The sequence below is a fragment of the Dromaius novaehollandiae genome, chromosome 10 (assembly GCF_036370855.1).
Source record: "Dromaius novaehollandiae isolate bDroNov1 chromosome 10, bDroNov1.hap1, whole genome shotgun sequence".
Classification (NCBI taxonomy): Eukaryota; Metazoa; Chordata; class Aves; order Casuariiformes; family Dromaiidae; genus Dromaius; species Dromaius novaehollandiae.
Genome location: NC_088107.1, coordinates 20,811,184 through 20,825,600, shown reverse-complemented (window position 1 = coordinate 20,825,600; position 14,417 = coordinate 20,811,184). Strand labels below are relative to the sequence as shown.

The following is a 14,417-nucleotide window of genomic DNA, read 5'->3' as shown; positions in this document are numbered from 1 at the left end:
AGATATTTAGAAAGGCAACTTCAAAAACCAGGACAAAGTAGCAGACCAAACAGACCAAAAGCATCTTGAATGGTAGCACTTACGTACCTGACTTCTCTTACTTTAAAGAGAAATGCCTCAGGTTATAAGGTTTGTATAAGACTAATTCAAAGTTACAAGAGCAATAAGTTATTCTTTTTCACATTGCTAGAAATTACCGACCTCAATTCTTCCAGTTTATGATTTCTAATCTAGTAGTAAAATATCGCAGTTTCTGGGTTAAAAGTGTTTAGTTTTTGCTTTTCTATTATTAAATAATAAGCCAACCTCCAAACATTCAAAAATGTTAATTATACACAATGGAAGCCTTCACAGTGACATTTACCTCCAAAAGAGTTAAATCTCCTGTATGCTTCCAAGTTATGAACATGCACTTCTTATTATCCTTACACACTGTAACATCTCATTACCTACCTGATAAGCCCATCAAAAAGAGAATGTAAAATAACAAAAATATGAATACATTGGAGCCATGTTCAAAAATGAAAGCCATTAAAAGAACCCGAGAAGGCATAAATTTGGGGCAATGCCAGACACCAGGATTCAGAAGGTAAGGAACACACTTATTCTGTGAAGATCCAGAGACTTTTCAACATCACAGTAATTTCTCAGCAGTAGTGCTATTTGAACTCTGGGGCATTAAAATGTATTTGGAAGGACTGTAAGCACACATACTTCTGCTTAGTATTATAAAAGATTTCCAAGCAAACTATGAAAAGACTATTTGCTATCTAGAACTGGCCACAGCATCTGCATCACAAAGATTATAATATTTACTTTTCAGTGGAAGTGCGCCAGATAAAGCCACAGGAAAAACATGTCGCTTCTGTACAATTCTAAGTTCATAAGCTTTCTTAATCTTTGTTTGGAAACCAAACTATGCAATTAACATGAAGACTACTTCCACCTCCATTTCAGCTTTAATTTCTCTGCTCCAGAAACCTATTCGAGTTTTGACAAAACTATGCTGCTTTTCTGGAAACTGTGTCCCATTTCTATGAAAAAAGACAGTAATTATTGGCAAAGGAGCAAGAAAGTTAACAGATATCTGATACAGGAATTTAGCTTCTACAAGATTCACTGTTATGAAACAAAACATACAAGGTCAGCCAAAGCCCTTAGCTTTGGGCTTCTCAGTGATGAAAAAGATATTTAAACATACATAGTATAACAGATGTACAAGAGCCAAAAAAACCTCCCAAAACAACCAAACAAGAAAACCTCCCAAACCCTCAACAACGTTGAAACAGAATTACCATTTAAATGATGCAATATTATAAATCCATCCAAAGAAGTCTGGATGTAAACAGACCACTTACTTTTCCAAGTTCTGTAGGTGCTCTCTGACTTTTTGTACCAGGCCCAGCTTGGTATCATTGACAACGAAATCATCACAACGATAACTGCATGGAAAAAAAAATATATATATATATATATATATATTCATCAGAATGTGCAAAGGATTTCATTGAAGTACCTTAAAACCTGGTTACTGGCAGTCACACAATTCTATCCACAGGAAGCACTGAAGTGATATAGTGGGGGGGTGGGGGGTGGGGGGGAGACAGGGGAGCATGACAGCTGATTACTGAGCCTGGTCCTCTCTGAAGGCTACCCAACAGAAGGTACAGCCAATGTCTTATTCTGTGTTTTTTCTTCTAGCTCAATTCTCTATTAGATACTTTGTTAAATTAAATTCAAGGCTATCATCTTCCCCCTTAGAAAAAGAAACCAAAAGGATTATGTACCTCTCATCCCAATGTAGAATTCCAGTTCAATAAAAACTCAAAGATACAGCGTAACCAAAAGCAGCATTAGCAGATGAAAAAGGGAACGTAAAGAGACATGGTGACTTGTCACAACTTCCCTTCCCCCACGTCCCACAGAGGTGACCTAGTTCTTGAGTAGCATTAATTCGCCCTGTGCATACTGTAAAGCATCAAATTGCAGCTTTAAAGTTCTGGCAAACAACTGAACTCTTCCTTTGGAGGAGATCAACCAACCTTGGATATGTTTAAATTCAAAACTTCAGCCATTGCTCTCCCTTTCCTTTGCCATAGCACTGACTCAACTACAAAAATACATTCCTGCCAGCTCAGGCTACTCCTCTGAGCAGATCCGTGCTTGTAAGCTAATGAAACCATCTACTTTGGGCACAACTGGGATTTTCAACGTTCTTAGCTGCACAAACCTGTGATGTAGTTCAAAGACAACAATACTGTTAGTAAGTATTAATTCAAACAGTGAATTGTAGCACTTGTTCAAGAGATTACAGAGTAGAGAAAGCGAAGGCCTTTGCCACCCAAAGGAGTCTGCAAGATCAATCTGTTTAGGATTTTTGTTGATTTTTGCCTCTGGGGAGAGAATCTTAATGCAGCTCTTGAGACTTCCAAGCACTGAACGCAGCAGTTACAATTTCTAGATGATACATAGGTGTCTATAAGATAGATATTGTCAGCACGAGAATTTTTTTTTTCTTTTTTTTGTAAAGATGCCACAGACCCAGTTAGTTTGGGAGGGGAAGGAAGTTTGCCAACTCGCTCACTTTTCACCTATGTTTCAAGGAGACCTATTCAGCTTTTTCAGCCACTCGTAAAGACCTAATGAATGGCTCCTGCATTTGCCACTCTCACAGGACAAGGCCCTTCTCGAGGGCGAGCACGGCAGCAGGCTGCCAGGGCCAGCTCTGACCAGAGGCAGATGCGGTGCCGGTGGATGCAGTACAGTCCGACTCCTCCCGAACATGGCAAGCGTCCGCGCTCCTGCGGACATCCACGCGACTGCACTGCTACCCTGGTCGTGCAGCGAGGAAGGTTTTCAGAGAGCCAATGAAAGCAGAGCTAAGCGCAGTGAACGTCTCTAAGCCAACTTACTGTCGAAAGTAGGAAAAATATACCAAGGAAAGATGATTTAATACATGTTCCCTTTCCCTAAACATAGCATTAGCTATGTTTTTAGTCTCATTTAACAGTTGCATCTTTACATGAAACTGCTAGTTAGCTCTTTCCCTGAGATGGAAGAATAAAACCAAATACATCACAAAATGCTCCTTCACATCAGGGTCTTTGCAGTGCCAGAAAACTATCTTACGACTCACTTAAAAACAAGAAAAGCCTTTGCTATTTAAGTGGGCATTTTTACAAATCATCCTTTGCAACACTGAGGATTCAGCACCATTATTTGTGCTACTTCACTGAAAAGCAGAGAATAAAAATAAAACTGTGCCAAACTGTTTTAGATAAAGCCAAAAGCATAGGAAGGAGTTCTGAATTTAAGAGTTTAAAACTTGTTAAGCCAGAACACCTTAAAGGTAAGCTGCTGAGGGATTACCTCCTCTATATGTAGCCAACATTTGAAACTTATTTAATTTGTGGTCATTAAGATTATCACAAATTAACTACTATACACCTTTTGGTATGCAGTAGCTCTACAATATGCTTTTAACAGCGACTGTACAGAACAAATTTTATACTTCAGGCAGGGTCCCTTATATGGATTAGCACAGTATTTTCTTCGCTATATACTTTCTATTTTTAGCATCTCTGCTAACTCCAAGGCCCAGTCTTTTCTGGCCTCCTCTGCTGCTAAGATGGCAGTAAGCCAGTGAATATATGTACTGCTCTGGGGAACACTTAGGCTTATTGCTGGCAGTTTCAGTAGGTTACAGAACTTCATGGTATGCTTAAAAGCCCTGATTAGATTTAAAGAGTCATAGGACAAGAATAATTGAGAAATTCCAAATTTCCTTAGCTGCGCTAACACCTTATATGACCAAACTAAGAATTCAAGTGTTATTTTCTTGATAAATCCTATTCGCCTTCTTTAACTTCCACTGACTGTAGAATGCAAAATTACGGTTTAAGCAGTCCCATTTTCTGATGCTTATGTGCTAGCACAACGAACCTGAGCTTGAAAAGAATCAACACAAAAGGAATGAGTAAAAAGAAATTTTTAAAGTCCTTGGCAGTTGGTTAGCTATTTTTACATCATCCCTCAATAAAAATGTTAGAAAATGTTAACACAACCACATCTGTTTAAGAGATAACAAGGGGGCCAAGAGGTCAGAAATCTGACCTACAAATTGCATCTGGGATTAAATGAACACGGGAAAGATATTATGCAAATACATAAACAGGGCAGCCTTTCTCCTTTTGTGCTAACCAACTGCCTGTGCATTAGAACCGAGAAAATAGATTTACAAGAGTCCTCTTTCAGAAGAAAGATTGTATTTCCGAAAGCAAGCTTCTTAAAGATATCATTTTACTTCTTGCACACAGGAAAGCAATCACTGGCACAGCAGGAGAAAGCATCATTCAATACCCTGAAGAGAAAAGAGATCTGTACTCCTTTAAGCACATTGTGGTTAGTACTTCAGAACTAAGTGAAAGGCCAATTACCTGCCAAACAGTGGAATTTAGGAATCTGTTTTCCTCAGTGTGTAGGGTCTCAAATGTAATTCAGTACAAAGATTCAGTATTGTACCTACAGTCTCAAAAGTGACTGAAGAATCAAGAAGAGAGTCCTATTCTCATAATAAATAAAAGATTAACATTCATTCAACTTTTCCACTGTGAAGACTGGTCTTTCTGGTACAGTGGAGAAAAAGAGGAGAAGAGGAGGACAGAAGAAAGACTGAAATCTCTGGAAAGCAAATCCCCAATTCCCCAAAACTTAATGACCCCTCAAGCATGTCTGTATTTTTCAAAACATTATAAAATTCATAAATACAATAAAAATCTTGTCTCAGGTGTTAAAAAAGTAAATAAAAAACCCACTGTTCTATTAGAATTGAAAAGTTCTCCACTCAAAGCTATTTTGAAAGTCTGATTGAAGAAAAAAACCCAACAACATACCTAACCTTCCACACTGAAATGCAATTACACGAAACTGTTTGATCTGGTTTTGTTTTACAGTAAGATGGCATGAGAACTAGAAACAAAATTCAATAAACCATAGTAGTTAGAACAGTTACTTAGTATTTCTTCCCCTGGGACTGACAAGAATAACTAAAACAAACCCTGAACTGTGCTCTCATGACTGAATGAGTGTTTACGGCACAGCCAAAGAAAAGGAAGGGATTAAATGCCTTCCGATTAGAAGAGCACCCATACAGACCTGTCTGATGCTACTTTTATGCAGGCTTAAGAACATGCTGGGTTGGAATCTGTAGCATAAAACTGGAACAAGAGTTTTCCATTCAACTCTATGTAGTAAACAAAATCTTGCAACTTCAAAACATTAAAGCCAACACTGCAGCAAAGTATTTCCATTATTTTTATAGAAGTAAAATTTAAGTAAGACTCAGGATTGTATCTTCTTGACTTTCAAATTATTAGGGTTGCCCACACTGCTTGCATAAAACATTAATCCTAAGTATATGTTCACTTGAAAGTAACAATGTTGCATAAACATACTACTACTCGCATTGTCTACCAGATTTATGTCTACATTGAAAAAGCTAACGAACAAAATTTTAAAATGCAACCTCCACAGTAGCTAATTATGACTGGAATTCATCCAAATATTTACTTCAACTGGTAAGCATTATTTGATAGCAGCCCCTCTCGTACTGACTTAGATAAAGGGGCAGAAGTCAGTCTGAATGACTACTTTAACCTTATTTATATAAGGCTATTTCCACTGAGAAACTGCATGCAAATATCAAACCCCAGCATCTTTTCCTGAGTATCAGGTAGAAAAAACTGAAATATCCCAATGAAAGCAAAGACAGTCTGCTTTTGAAACTTGTTCAGCTTCATGATAGCACAAGAGACTTGTAATTTGCTAGTGAATTATATGCAACAGGAACTCCCAAAGGCAAAGCCCTCTACAATTAGTTCCAGTTCATCCGTAAGATGACTCAACCTCTGCTCCGTTTACAGCAGAAGAGACATCACACGCTAAACTGCTTCTCATCTGTCTTACCACAAATATGTTGTGAAACACCAGTGAGCTTCCAAAGTGCATGCCTACCTACTGCTCACAGACGTACTTTGTTTCAGTAACAGATCCCACAGTCCTCAGTTTGGATATCCTCATTTTGCAACACCAGTACTGGGTTTGGGATAAGGTCAGCTGGATGCTTTGACTTGCTAGTATAACTCATCAAGCCTCAGCAAGTTCTGGCAGACTAGGCGTACTATTTGTTATAGTAAATGACGATATAATCAAGATTTCAAATACCCAGCTAAAATTCCTGCATACATTACTATCTTCAAAGTGACTAAAAGACAGATCATGTCTGTAAAAGAAAAAAAAACCCAAAATCTACATCAGAACTCAGCTGTAAACAACACAGACTGGTAAACTGCAATTAGCTTCCCACAGCTGCTTCAATATTGGCAACATTTGCATACAGATTACTTAAAAAAAACTTCATGTTTTCTAGTAATTTTTTTGAACACTGGGCCAGGCAAAAGCTTTGGTCCTTTAAATAAAACATAAATAGAAGCAAAAGTTATGTACATCACAAACTACTCAAACATCACTTTCTTCTACGCTTAACACCCGCACAGCATTTGTCATTGCTGCACATACCGTCTGAATAATTTCTGAGTTACTCCAAACAAAAATTTCTTTAGGTGAGACCACTTAACTGTGACTTCACTTTCAGGGGATAAAAACATTTTTTATAGAAGCATTCCTCATAAAACAGGATACCCAAACTTCAGCAGGTATTTCCTTGATGAAGTTTAGAAAGATACTCAATTATCTGCACAAAATAAAATCCATCAGTGGAGCTGTGTATTTGGTGATATTAGAAAACCATCACACTTTTGCTGAGGCGGAAGAGGATGAAGGATGGTGAAAGCACGAAAGCACTGCTTCCAGAAGACTTCCAGTCTTTCCTCCCTGAAGCAAGAAAATTCGGAATCTGGTATTACCAGTGTAACTGTTAAACCTCCCTAAACAGTGTCCATTTCTCACTCCAAAGGAACTGCTAGCATAAACTGGCCAAGCCACCTTCTTTCTCTTGTACATTACTTCTCTTAAAAATTCTGTTTTATCTTGTCTGACAAATTGATGCTGCTTCTGAATAGGATCCACCACCCTCTCACAAACTCATGCAGATGGTACAAAATCACAAACAGAAAGAAGCCTTTCTTTTCAGAGGGAAGAAAATAGAACCAATATTGGAAAAGAAAAAAACAAACAAGAAAATCCATACGCATACCTCAAGATCACACCTCTTGGGCAGGAACTTGAGTATTACTTTACCTTCTGATCTTCTCACAAATGAAGAACCTGAGAAAGGCTTACCAATCTGATGAAAGGAGTAACGAGAACCAAACAGTAGCTTTGGCAATGAAAAGTCAGGCTCTCAACATACCCCAAAACAAATAGAAGTAACTCCAAACTATATAAATACTATTTGTATCAAAAACTTTGTGCTAAGCCATTGGAAATGCATGAGCTCAGTCTCAATCAATGCTACAATACACATGCAAAAGCAGAGGAATATTTCATAAACTGTTTTCAAGCAGCCCAGTCTGGAAATCAAGAAATGAACTGCTCAAAAATGTGTGTAATAGAATGCTTCACAAGAGTCTGAAGTTCGCACCTTTTAATATGCAAGAAGTTGTCAAATTACAGTGTTTAAACCCTTACCAGTATGTACTGTAACTACTGCAATCCATACACACAGTGTGCTGAACTTTCTCTTGTTTTTCTGTTTTCTTATGGTTGGTCATAGGAATCTGTGCATCTTCATAATGTTTTTTTGCATGGCCATTCACATATCTGAAATAAATGAAAAACAAAAAGTCTTATAGTTCTAAATTATTATTTAATGAACATTCAGTGGAAAAAAAGAGGAAAAAAGCCTAACATAAATCTAAAATATACACATTCAGGCATTAAAATAGGCAATTCATCTGTGTGAAAATGCTGGTCAAGTTTCTTAACTTTTTCCCTTTAACCTCCCATGCTGCCCAAATTAATATCTCCGTGTCCTTCAAACCAACAACAAACATCATCTTGAATCTCCCTAGATCTGGGACCTCAACAGATTGATTAGCCCCTTTTTTCACGCTGGTAATCTGCAGTCAGTTCTCCTTCTTGTTCTCCCATGTATTTTTCTTACAGCTTTACTTTTTTTCCATCCCAGCATTCATCATTTTTGTGATTACTTTAACAGTGTGCTGACTTTCATATGAAAGAACATCCATTTTAAGCTCTCCTATTCTGCAGGCTGATTTAGTATTAGAGCATTCTACACTTTATATAAAGTTAAGGATTTCACAACACACTAGGGCTCGGGGTCATATAACTGAACAGGAGTCTAAAACCACTACAGCACTTCTGCTGACACAGTAAACATTTTCACACCTCAAATTTGGGACATACCTAGAAATTTAAGCGTCTTTAATTAAAAAAAAAGTGTCATTACAAATGCAAGTTGAAACTTAGCTTAGCTCATTAACTCTTCAAGTGCATGGCCAGAGCTCAGAGAGTTGCACGCTCCCCTCATTTCTTGTTGGTTGAGCTCAGTCATGCAAATGGTTAGGAACTCTGCACAGGCCCCACATGAAGATCTTTGGGTACTTTCTTGTTTCTCAGTATCCTACCCTTGCTCTCACACACTGGTGTAAACAATTCTGCTAGCAGAGCTAGGGGACAGAAGGAGTGTGGTTACCGACACTGCCGTGCTGGCAGAATCCTGCAATAACTGTGTCATAACCTGATCTCGAGAGTTGTGCTTACAGGAGTTGGTTTTCTGCCTAGCAGTGCCAATGATGGGCTCGTAGAGCTGTGCAGCCACCAGAACCGCTTTGCTGCTCTAACAGAGTCAGCAGTGCTCCCAACGGCTCTAACCTGGAGGATGTACTGCAAGTGAAGATCTGAGCGGCTCTATTTCCTCTTCCTTCGGTTTCAAACAATATCTGAACAGAACATGCTGCACGCTTACATTCTAGTGGCTTCAAGATCAAAGTGCTCTCATTACAAGGTGTATTCTGTTTTTCTCATTCAAGTATTTTCATTATCAAGCATGATGGCAATATGGCAGTCAGACCACATAAATAATTGACTCAACATCTACCAACTTCATACAAGAAAGGTCATATGTAGACAGTAAAAAAGAAAGAAAGAAAGAAAGAAAAATTGATAACGGAACAAGCAAAATATTTCAAACTACTCATTTCATGAGGTCATATAATATGCAATAGCTCCTTATCTCTTTCATGACAAGTATAAACTTGTAAAATAATGAATAAATAAGAATAAAAAGGAGGAAAAAGAAAAGGGGTTTTTTGTACCGAAAACTCTGGAGGAGTGACATTATTAAAACTGTGGCACTTACTGCTGTCCAGATGAAAGAAAGAAAGAAAGAAAAGAAAAAGTTCATTGAACCCACTTTAAAAGACACAGTCACAAAGCTTAATGACGATTTTCCAGAATAAAAGCACACCAGCCCAGATGCTACCCTACAGAGGAAACATTTTCACATCTCAGATACTGTCCAAACATGAACACTACCTACATTCTCTTTAAGTATGTGCATCTCAGACATTTACCTGCGAGCAAACTCTCAGCAGTTATCCTGACATATAAATAATGGTTGACTGTATCACTCCTCTACAAATTCTTTTGGTGTACTTCAACTAATACGGACAAAAAGTAAGTATACTCTGATGAAGTTTTTGCATTAGGCAGTCCTTATACGTTACGACAATTATTTTGTTTCAGAACTATGCTACAGCACATTCAAAGTATTTTCAGTTTAAGCTGGACACTTGCTATCTTCTCACAATAAGCGAGGCCAAATTTGGATTTGTGGGTTTCCAAGAATTCCTATTGTTTTAATCTTTTCACAATACAAATATCTCTTACAGAATGGAATTTTAACTATAATTCACAGAATTAGCAATTTTCCGGACACTTTCTGAGCTGACTAATCACATTCACCACTCACTTTTCTTTTGAAAAGGATGCTGAGTATAATCGCTGCACTCCTGCAAGGTAGCAAAGAGGTATGTTTGATATAAGCGTAGAGTGTTAAATGAAATCATGGAAGGTTAATTTCAGGAAATTCCCAGGAAGTTCTGGAGCGAACTGCTTCAGAGTCAAGTCGCAAAAGAAAAAAAAGATAAAGGGTTTATTAAATAATGTTCACACTAACACTTTGTACTCACCTTCCACAATGAACACTTGAACACGTCAGACAGACCCATGGACTTTTATTTGACCGGCACACTATAAAAGAAAAAACCCAAAAGCGTCACGTGAATTTGCTGTGATACTACAGTTATGTAACACATCTTGAGTGCCAGCAATAGCTCTGCTCTGACTCCACCTTGGCAGCATGGTCACATAAAATAGCTGGTCACACACATTAACCTGCATTAGGGACTACCAGAGTAAGGACTGAAGTGCTATTGACACTAAAGCACATTAGCCTTCCTGTTTTGGGCTCTCGCCACAGGCTACACATTTAACTGTTACTTTCCTTGGAAAATTTACGGGTTTTGTTTTTATTAGAACAACATGAGGTCTACTTGGTTTTGAAACACAACAGAATTATCACAAGCAAAAGTTGCAAAAACAGTGGGGAAGTTTAAAATCATTTCATGTGTTTCTTAGTAAGACAGTCCACAGAATGCTGAAAAAAGCCACAGCACTTGTCTTCTGTTTCAAAAAACCTGTTATACAAGAAGCCATTTTAAAGAAGAAACTGTGAGAAAGCCTGACAATCTGATAAGGAGCAGAGAGAATAATTTACTGTGTAACTCAAGATAACACATACCATTTATACAATAATTGTTCTTACGCTACAGTGCTGACAAAGACCTTATCTATAAAGATTTTCTTCTTTCAATCAAGCACAAGAAGTTGAAAGGTTAAAATGCAATAAAACGCTATGCTTTGCAACCTATTCAAGACATCAGAAGATAACATTAAATGGAAGAAAACTAAAGTTTAATCTGAAATTAAACATAGATGTTTCTAAGCTAAAGGGCTGGGGAAAAGCCAGCAGATACTAGAAAACAAGTTCATGATGATGCATCATACCAGGGTGGGGTCATTTAAAAAAAAAAAAAAAAAAAAAAAAAAAAAAAAAAAAAAGGATATTCTAACTCCTCCCCAAACCCAGTAGCCAAGTCTCTAAAATTCAGATTAGAAACAAAACAATAGCAATAATTAACCCATATAGACAGAACACACAGAAATGGGCAACCAGACCAAAAATTACATCAACTAAGTCAAAAATGTACGTGCATCTTTATAAACAATAGCAATACTGGAACTACAACTAAATTGATATTGAATCTTCCATTTCTAGGGGAATTCTACATTAGATCACGTCAGTGAAGTATACGATATATATAATGCTATGTTATATAACACTTAGAGTTGAATACCATAAAACTGTTAACTACCATCAGTAACCACAGAATTCACAGTAATAGCACTACACTTTCAAACAGCCCCACTAAGACGACAAGAAAAATGAATGAAAACCTAAGGGCATTTCTGCAAAGCATAGAAAACAACACTAAAGAGAAAACTTCAGTTATCCCCAAAATATAATATAAAAATAAGGTAAAATATATATGTACAATACTACCTTTTGGAGCAACTAGCCAAAAGAGTCACAGAGGAAAAGCAACTACCAGAAACACTACCAGAGTCTGTAAAACCAGGGTGAAAAAGGGACAAGACAGGAGGATTAAATCCTAGCATATGCACAAATTATTTATATTGTTGCTCACTGTGCAAAAGCTTGAGAGGAAAACAGATGTAACCGTCTGGAGTCGTGCTTTAGAGAGATGAACTGGAGAAACTGAAGAGAGCACAGGCGCCGCTTCAGTGCAAGATCACCCAGCCAGGCTAAGTCGGAAGTTGTAAAGAAACTCAAAAACAGACTGACCAAGCTACACAGTTTGTAAACCATGGTATATATCAGACTGTTAAGGTCAAAGACTATCACAGAAAATTAAGCTAACAAAAATGAAATGTTTCTTTAACAGGTTAACTGCTAATTAAAAAGAAAGAAGCAAGAGGGTTAGTTTTTAATCAGGAGAGAAGTGACCATGTAAGCTACGTATTTAAAATTAAGAATTTTACTGTGTTCACTGGAAAAAAGCACAAATATTTCTGTATACTGTAAAATGTAACATAAATGTTATTTGAAGCAACTATTTTAAATTATTTAGTAAAGACTCCAGAACTGCTTTCTTAAACTGATGCATTTATAATTTTACTTTAGAAACACATTTTCATGTTGTTTTAGTCTTCTGTTGGTTTTCCAGCAATCGATTTTCTCTTTTCTAAAGTTGACAATTCCCACAACCACGACGGTCATCTTACAAAAGATGTGGGAGAGCCAGGTAGTTTTGGCTTACATCTCAATTTAGAAAAGTGCAAGAAATGTGTTTAATTTGATCAAAAAAACCCAAATGTGACATTACATTGGCAAACAGAGGAGAAAGGACAAGGAAAGATATGAAGTGGCCATTATCAGTTAAAAGCGGACCACTAGTCTAATGTGATACAATTTTATTTCCCTGAACTACACAAACTAAAAGGTAAAAAAGTCATCAGAAGGAAACAGAAGCCAAAAGCATTCATGCATTTAAACACAGATGTGATCTCTAATAGTTGCTTAAGTGCTGTGCGAACAAACAGCTACCATTATCCTACATTTTCGTTGCTGGAAACATGAAACAGTCTTGCTGACTTTAAAATTCTGGCAGAAACCTACCATTTTTAAATAAAGCTTTTGGTTTCACTACATTATCATCTGTGGACAGAACTACCTCAACCAGCAAGTTAAAGAATTAGGATGCAATCTATTATTCTTACCCTCCACTATATACCAGATAATTACAATCTCACATTCAGGTATTTAAACACTAGCACTGTTTGGTTACTAAGTGTGTCTAGAGTTAAACCACACTAAAGTGGTTCTCATTCTCCCAAGTTCATACCATGTTTAAGTGTTCTGCACAAACCCAGCAAACAAGTCCACCAACTCTGCACAATCACAAATAAAATTTTCCATCCTTCACATCAGGGAATAGTAAAAGATGGTTTATTTGTTTGCTTTAACTTTTACGGAGAACTTTGCTCCCATTGCATCACATCAGAATTGTGTAGTTTACCTTCTGTACAAACATCTCCTCCCACAAAGAACTCAACATGTAAGCGACTCCCACTAAGATTAAACACAGAGGCCAGTATTAAATTTATGACCGACAGTTGCTCTGTTCTGAGACACAATTCTTACACATTTTTTTTTTAAAGGTTGCTGAAGATTGCATTCCATGTTTCACTGAGGCTAGCTCAGGAGACACCTGCGTTAAAGCTCGGTCTTCTAGGTCTCCCTCCATCCAGGTCTTGAAGCAGTTTCTGTCTGCTACTTACTATTAATAATTAAACTAGATCTGGAGCCTCAAGCACTGGTCAGGGCCCTAACAAGACAGGCACTGTGGAACACACTGCAAAAAGACAGTCACTGCCCTGAGCTGCATGCAGTCTAAATTAGAGATAGACAATTTGGCTTAAGCTGTCAGGAAAGTACATGTTATTCCTTTCAGATGTAGTATAGGCATAAAGACATTTGGCTTAAGAACAGATCAGAAAAAGAGACACGGGTCCGCGGCAAATCCCTTCTCGATTCCAGGCACGCTACACAGCCCCAGCAACTGGCCTTTAACACAGACTTCAGTGTTCGGGACTCTCAGATCAGATAAGTACACATAATCGCATGAAGGATCCTCAAACCTGTTTGTACAGGTACTTATGTTTGAACTTCCCTCAATAGTTAGTATTCCAGCTGGGATTTGGGGGTGTTTTTTTCCTTCTAGTGCTATTTAAAGAAAGGAGGAAGGGGACTACATTAGTTTCCCCAAATCTGGAATAAAGTTATAACCAAAAATCTTAAAACTTTCTAACATAAAGAAAAAAAAAACTTAATTACCTATGTTTATTACTGCTTATTTGGTATTATACAAACTAAGGAATACCAGCTGCTTTCTCAGCCTGAACTAAAGTGGCTATTGCAACAGTCACCAACTGGCCCATTCCACTGTATTTTTAGAGTAGCCTCAAGCAGTTGGCCAAAGACTATATTAACATCTCAGGGAAAAAAGAAAACAAATCTACAATACCACTATGCTGTCTGAAACACTGAGTCATTTGCCATTTTACATCAGTATCAGCTTACTCAGAGACGTAGAAACCATATTATTTAATCATGTAGTAGGAAGGGGAAGTACCATCCTGTACAGCACGATCTCTGTAAGTGAAATCTGAACACTTGTTTGTTATACAGCCTGCAAAGCCCTCTGTAAATGAGGCAGAGGAGTATCAGCCCATCCCCGAGAGAGCAAACCATCCATGAGCATACGTACAGACTCGCACACACCGACCGGAGC

At 37.6% G+C, this 14,417-nt stretch overlaps 1 protein-coding gene across 3 annotated transcripts in view; it reads right to left on the bottom strand.

The window, feature by feature from the left end:
- The window catches only part of USP3 (ubiquitin specific peptidase 3), a 44,990-nt gene that overhangs the window by 19,201 nt on the left and 11,372 nt on the right, over positions 1–14,417 (bottom strand). For all 3 annotated transcript variants that reach the window (XM_064517528.1, XM_026113408.2, XM_026113410.2), the window contains exons 2-4: positions 10,173–10,233; positions 7,648–7,779; positions 1,359–1,442 (exon numbers count right to left, since the gene is read on the bottom strand). In XM_064517528.1, coding sequence (XP_064373598.1) covers positions 1,359–1,442; positions 7,648–7,779; positions 10,173–10,233 — 277 coding nt within the window. The remainder of the gene's footprint in view (positions 1–1,358; positions 1,443–7,647; positions 7,780–10,172; positions 10,234–14,417) is intronic.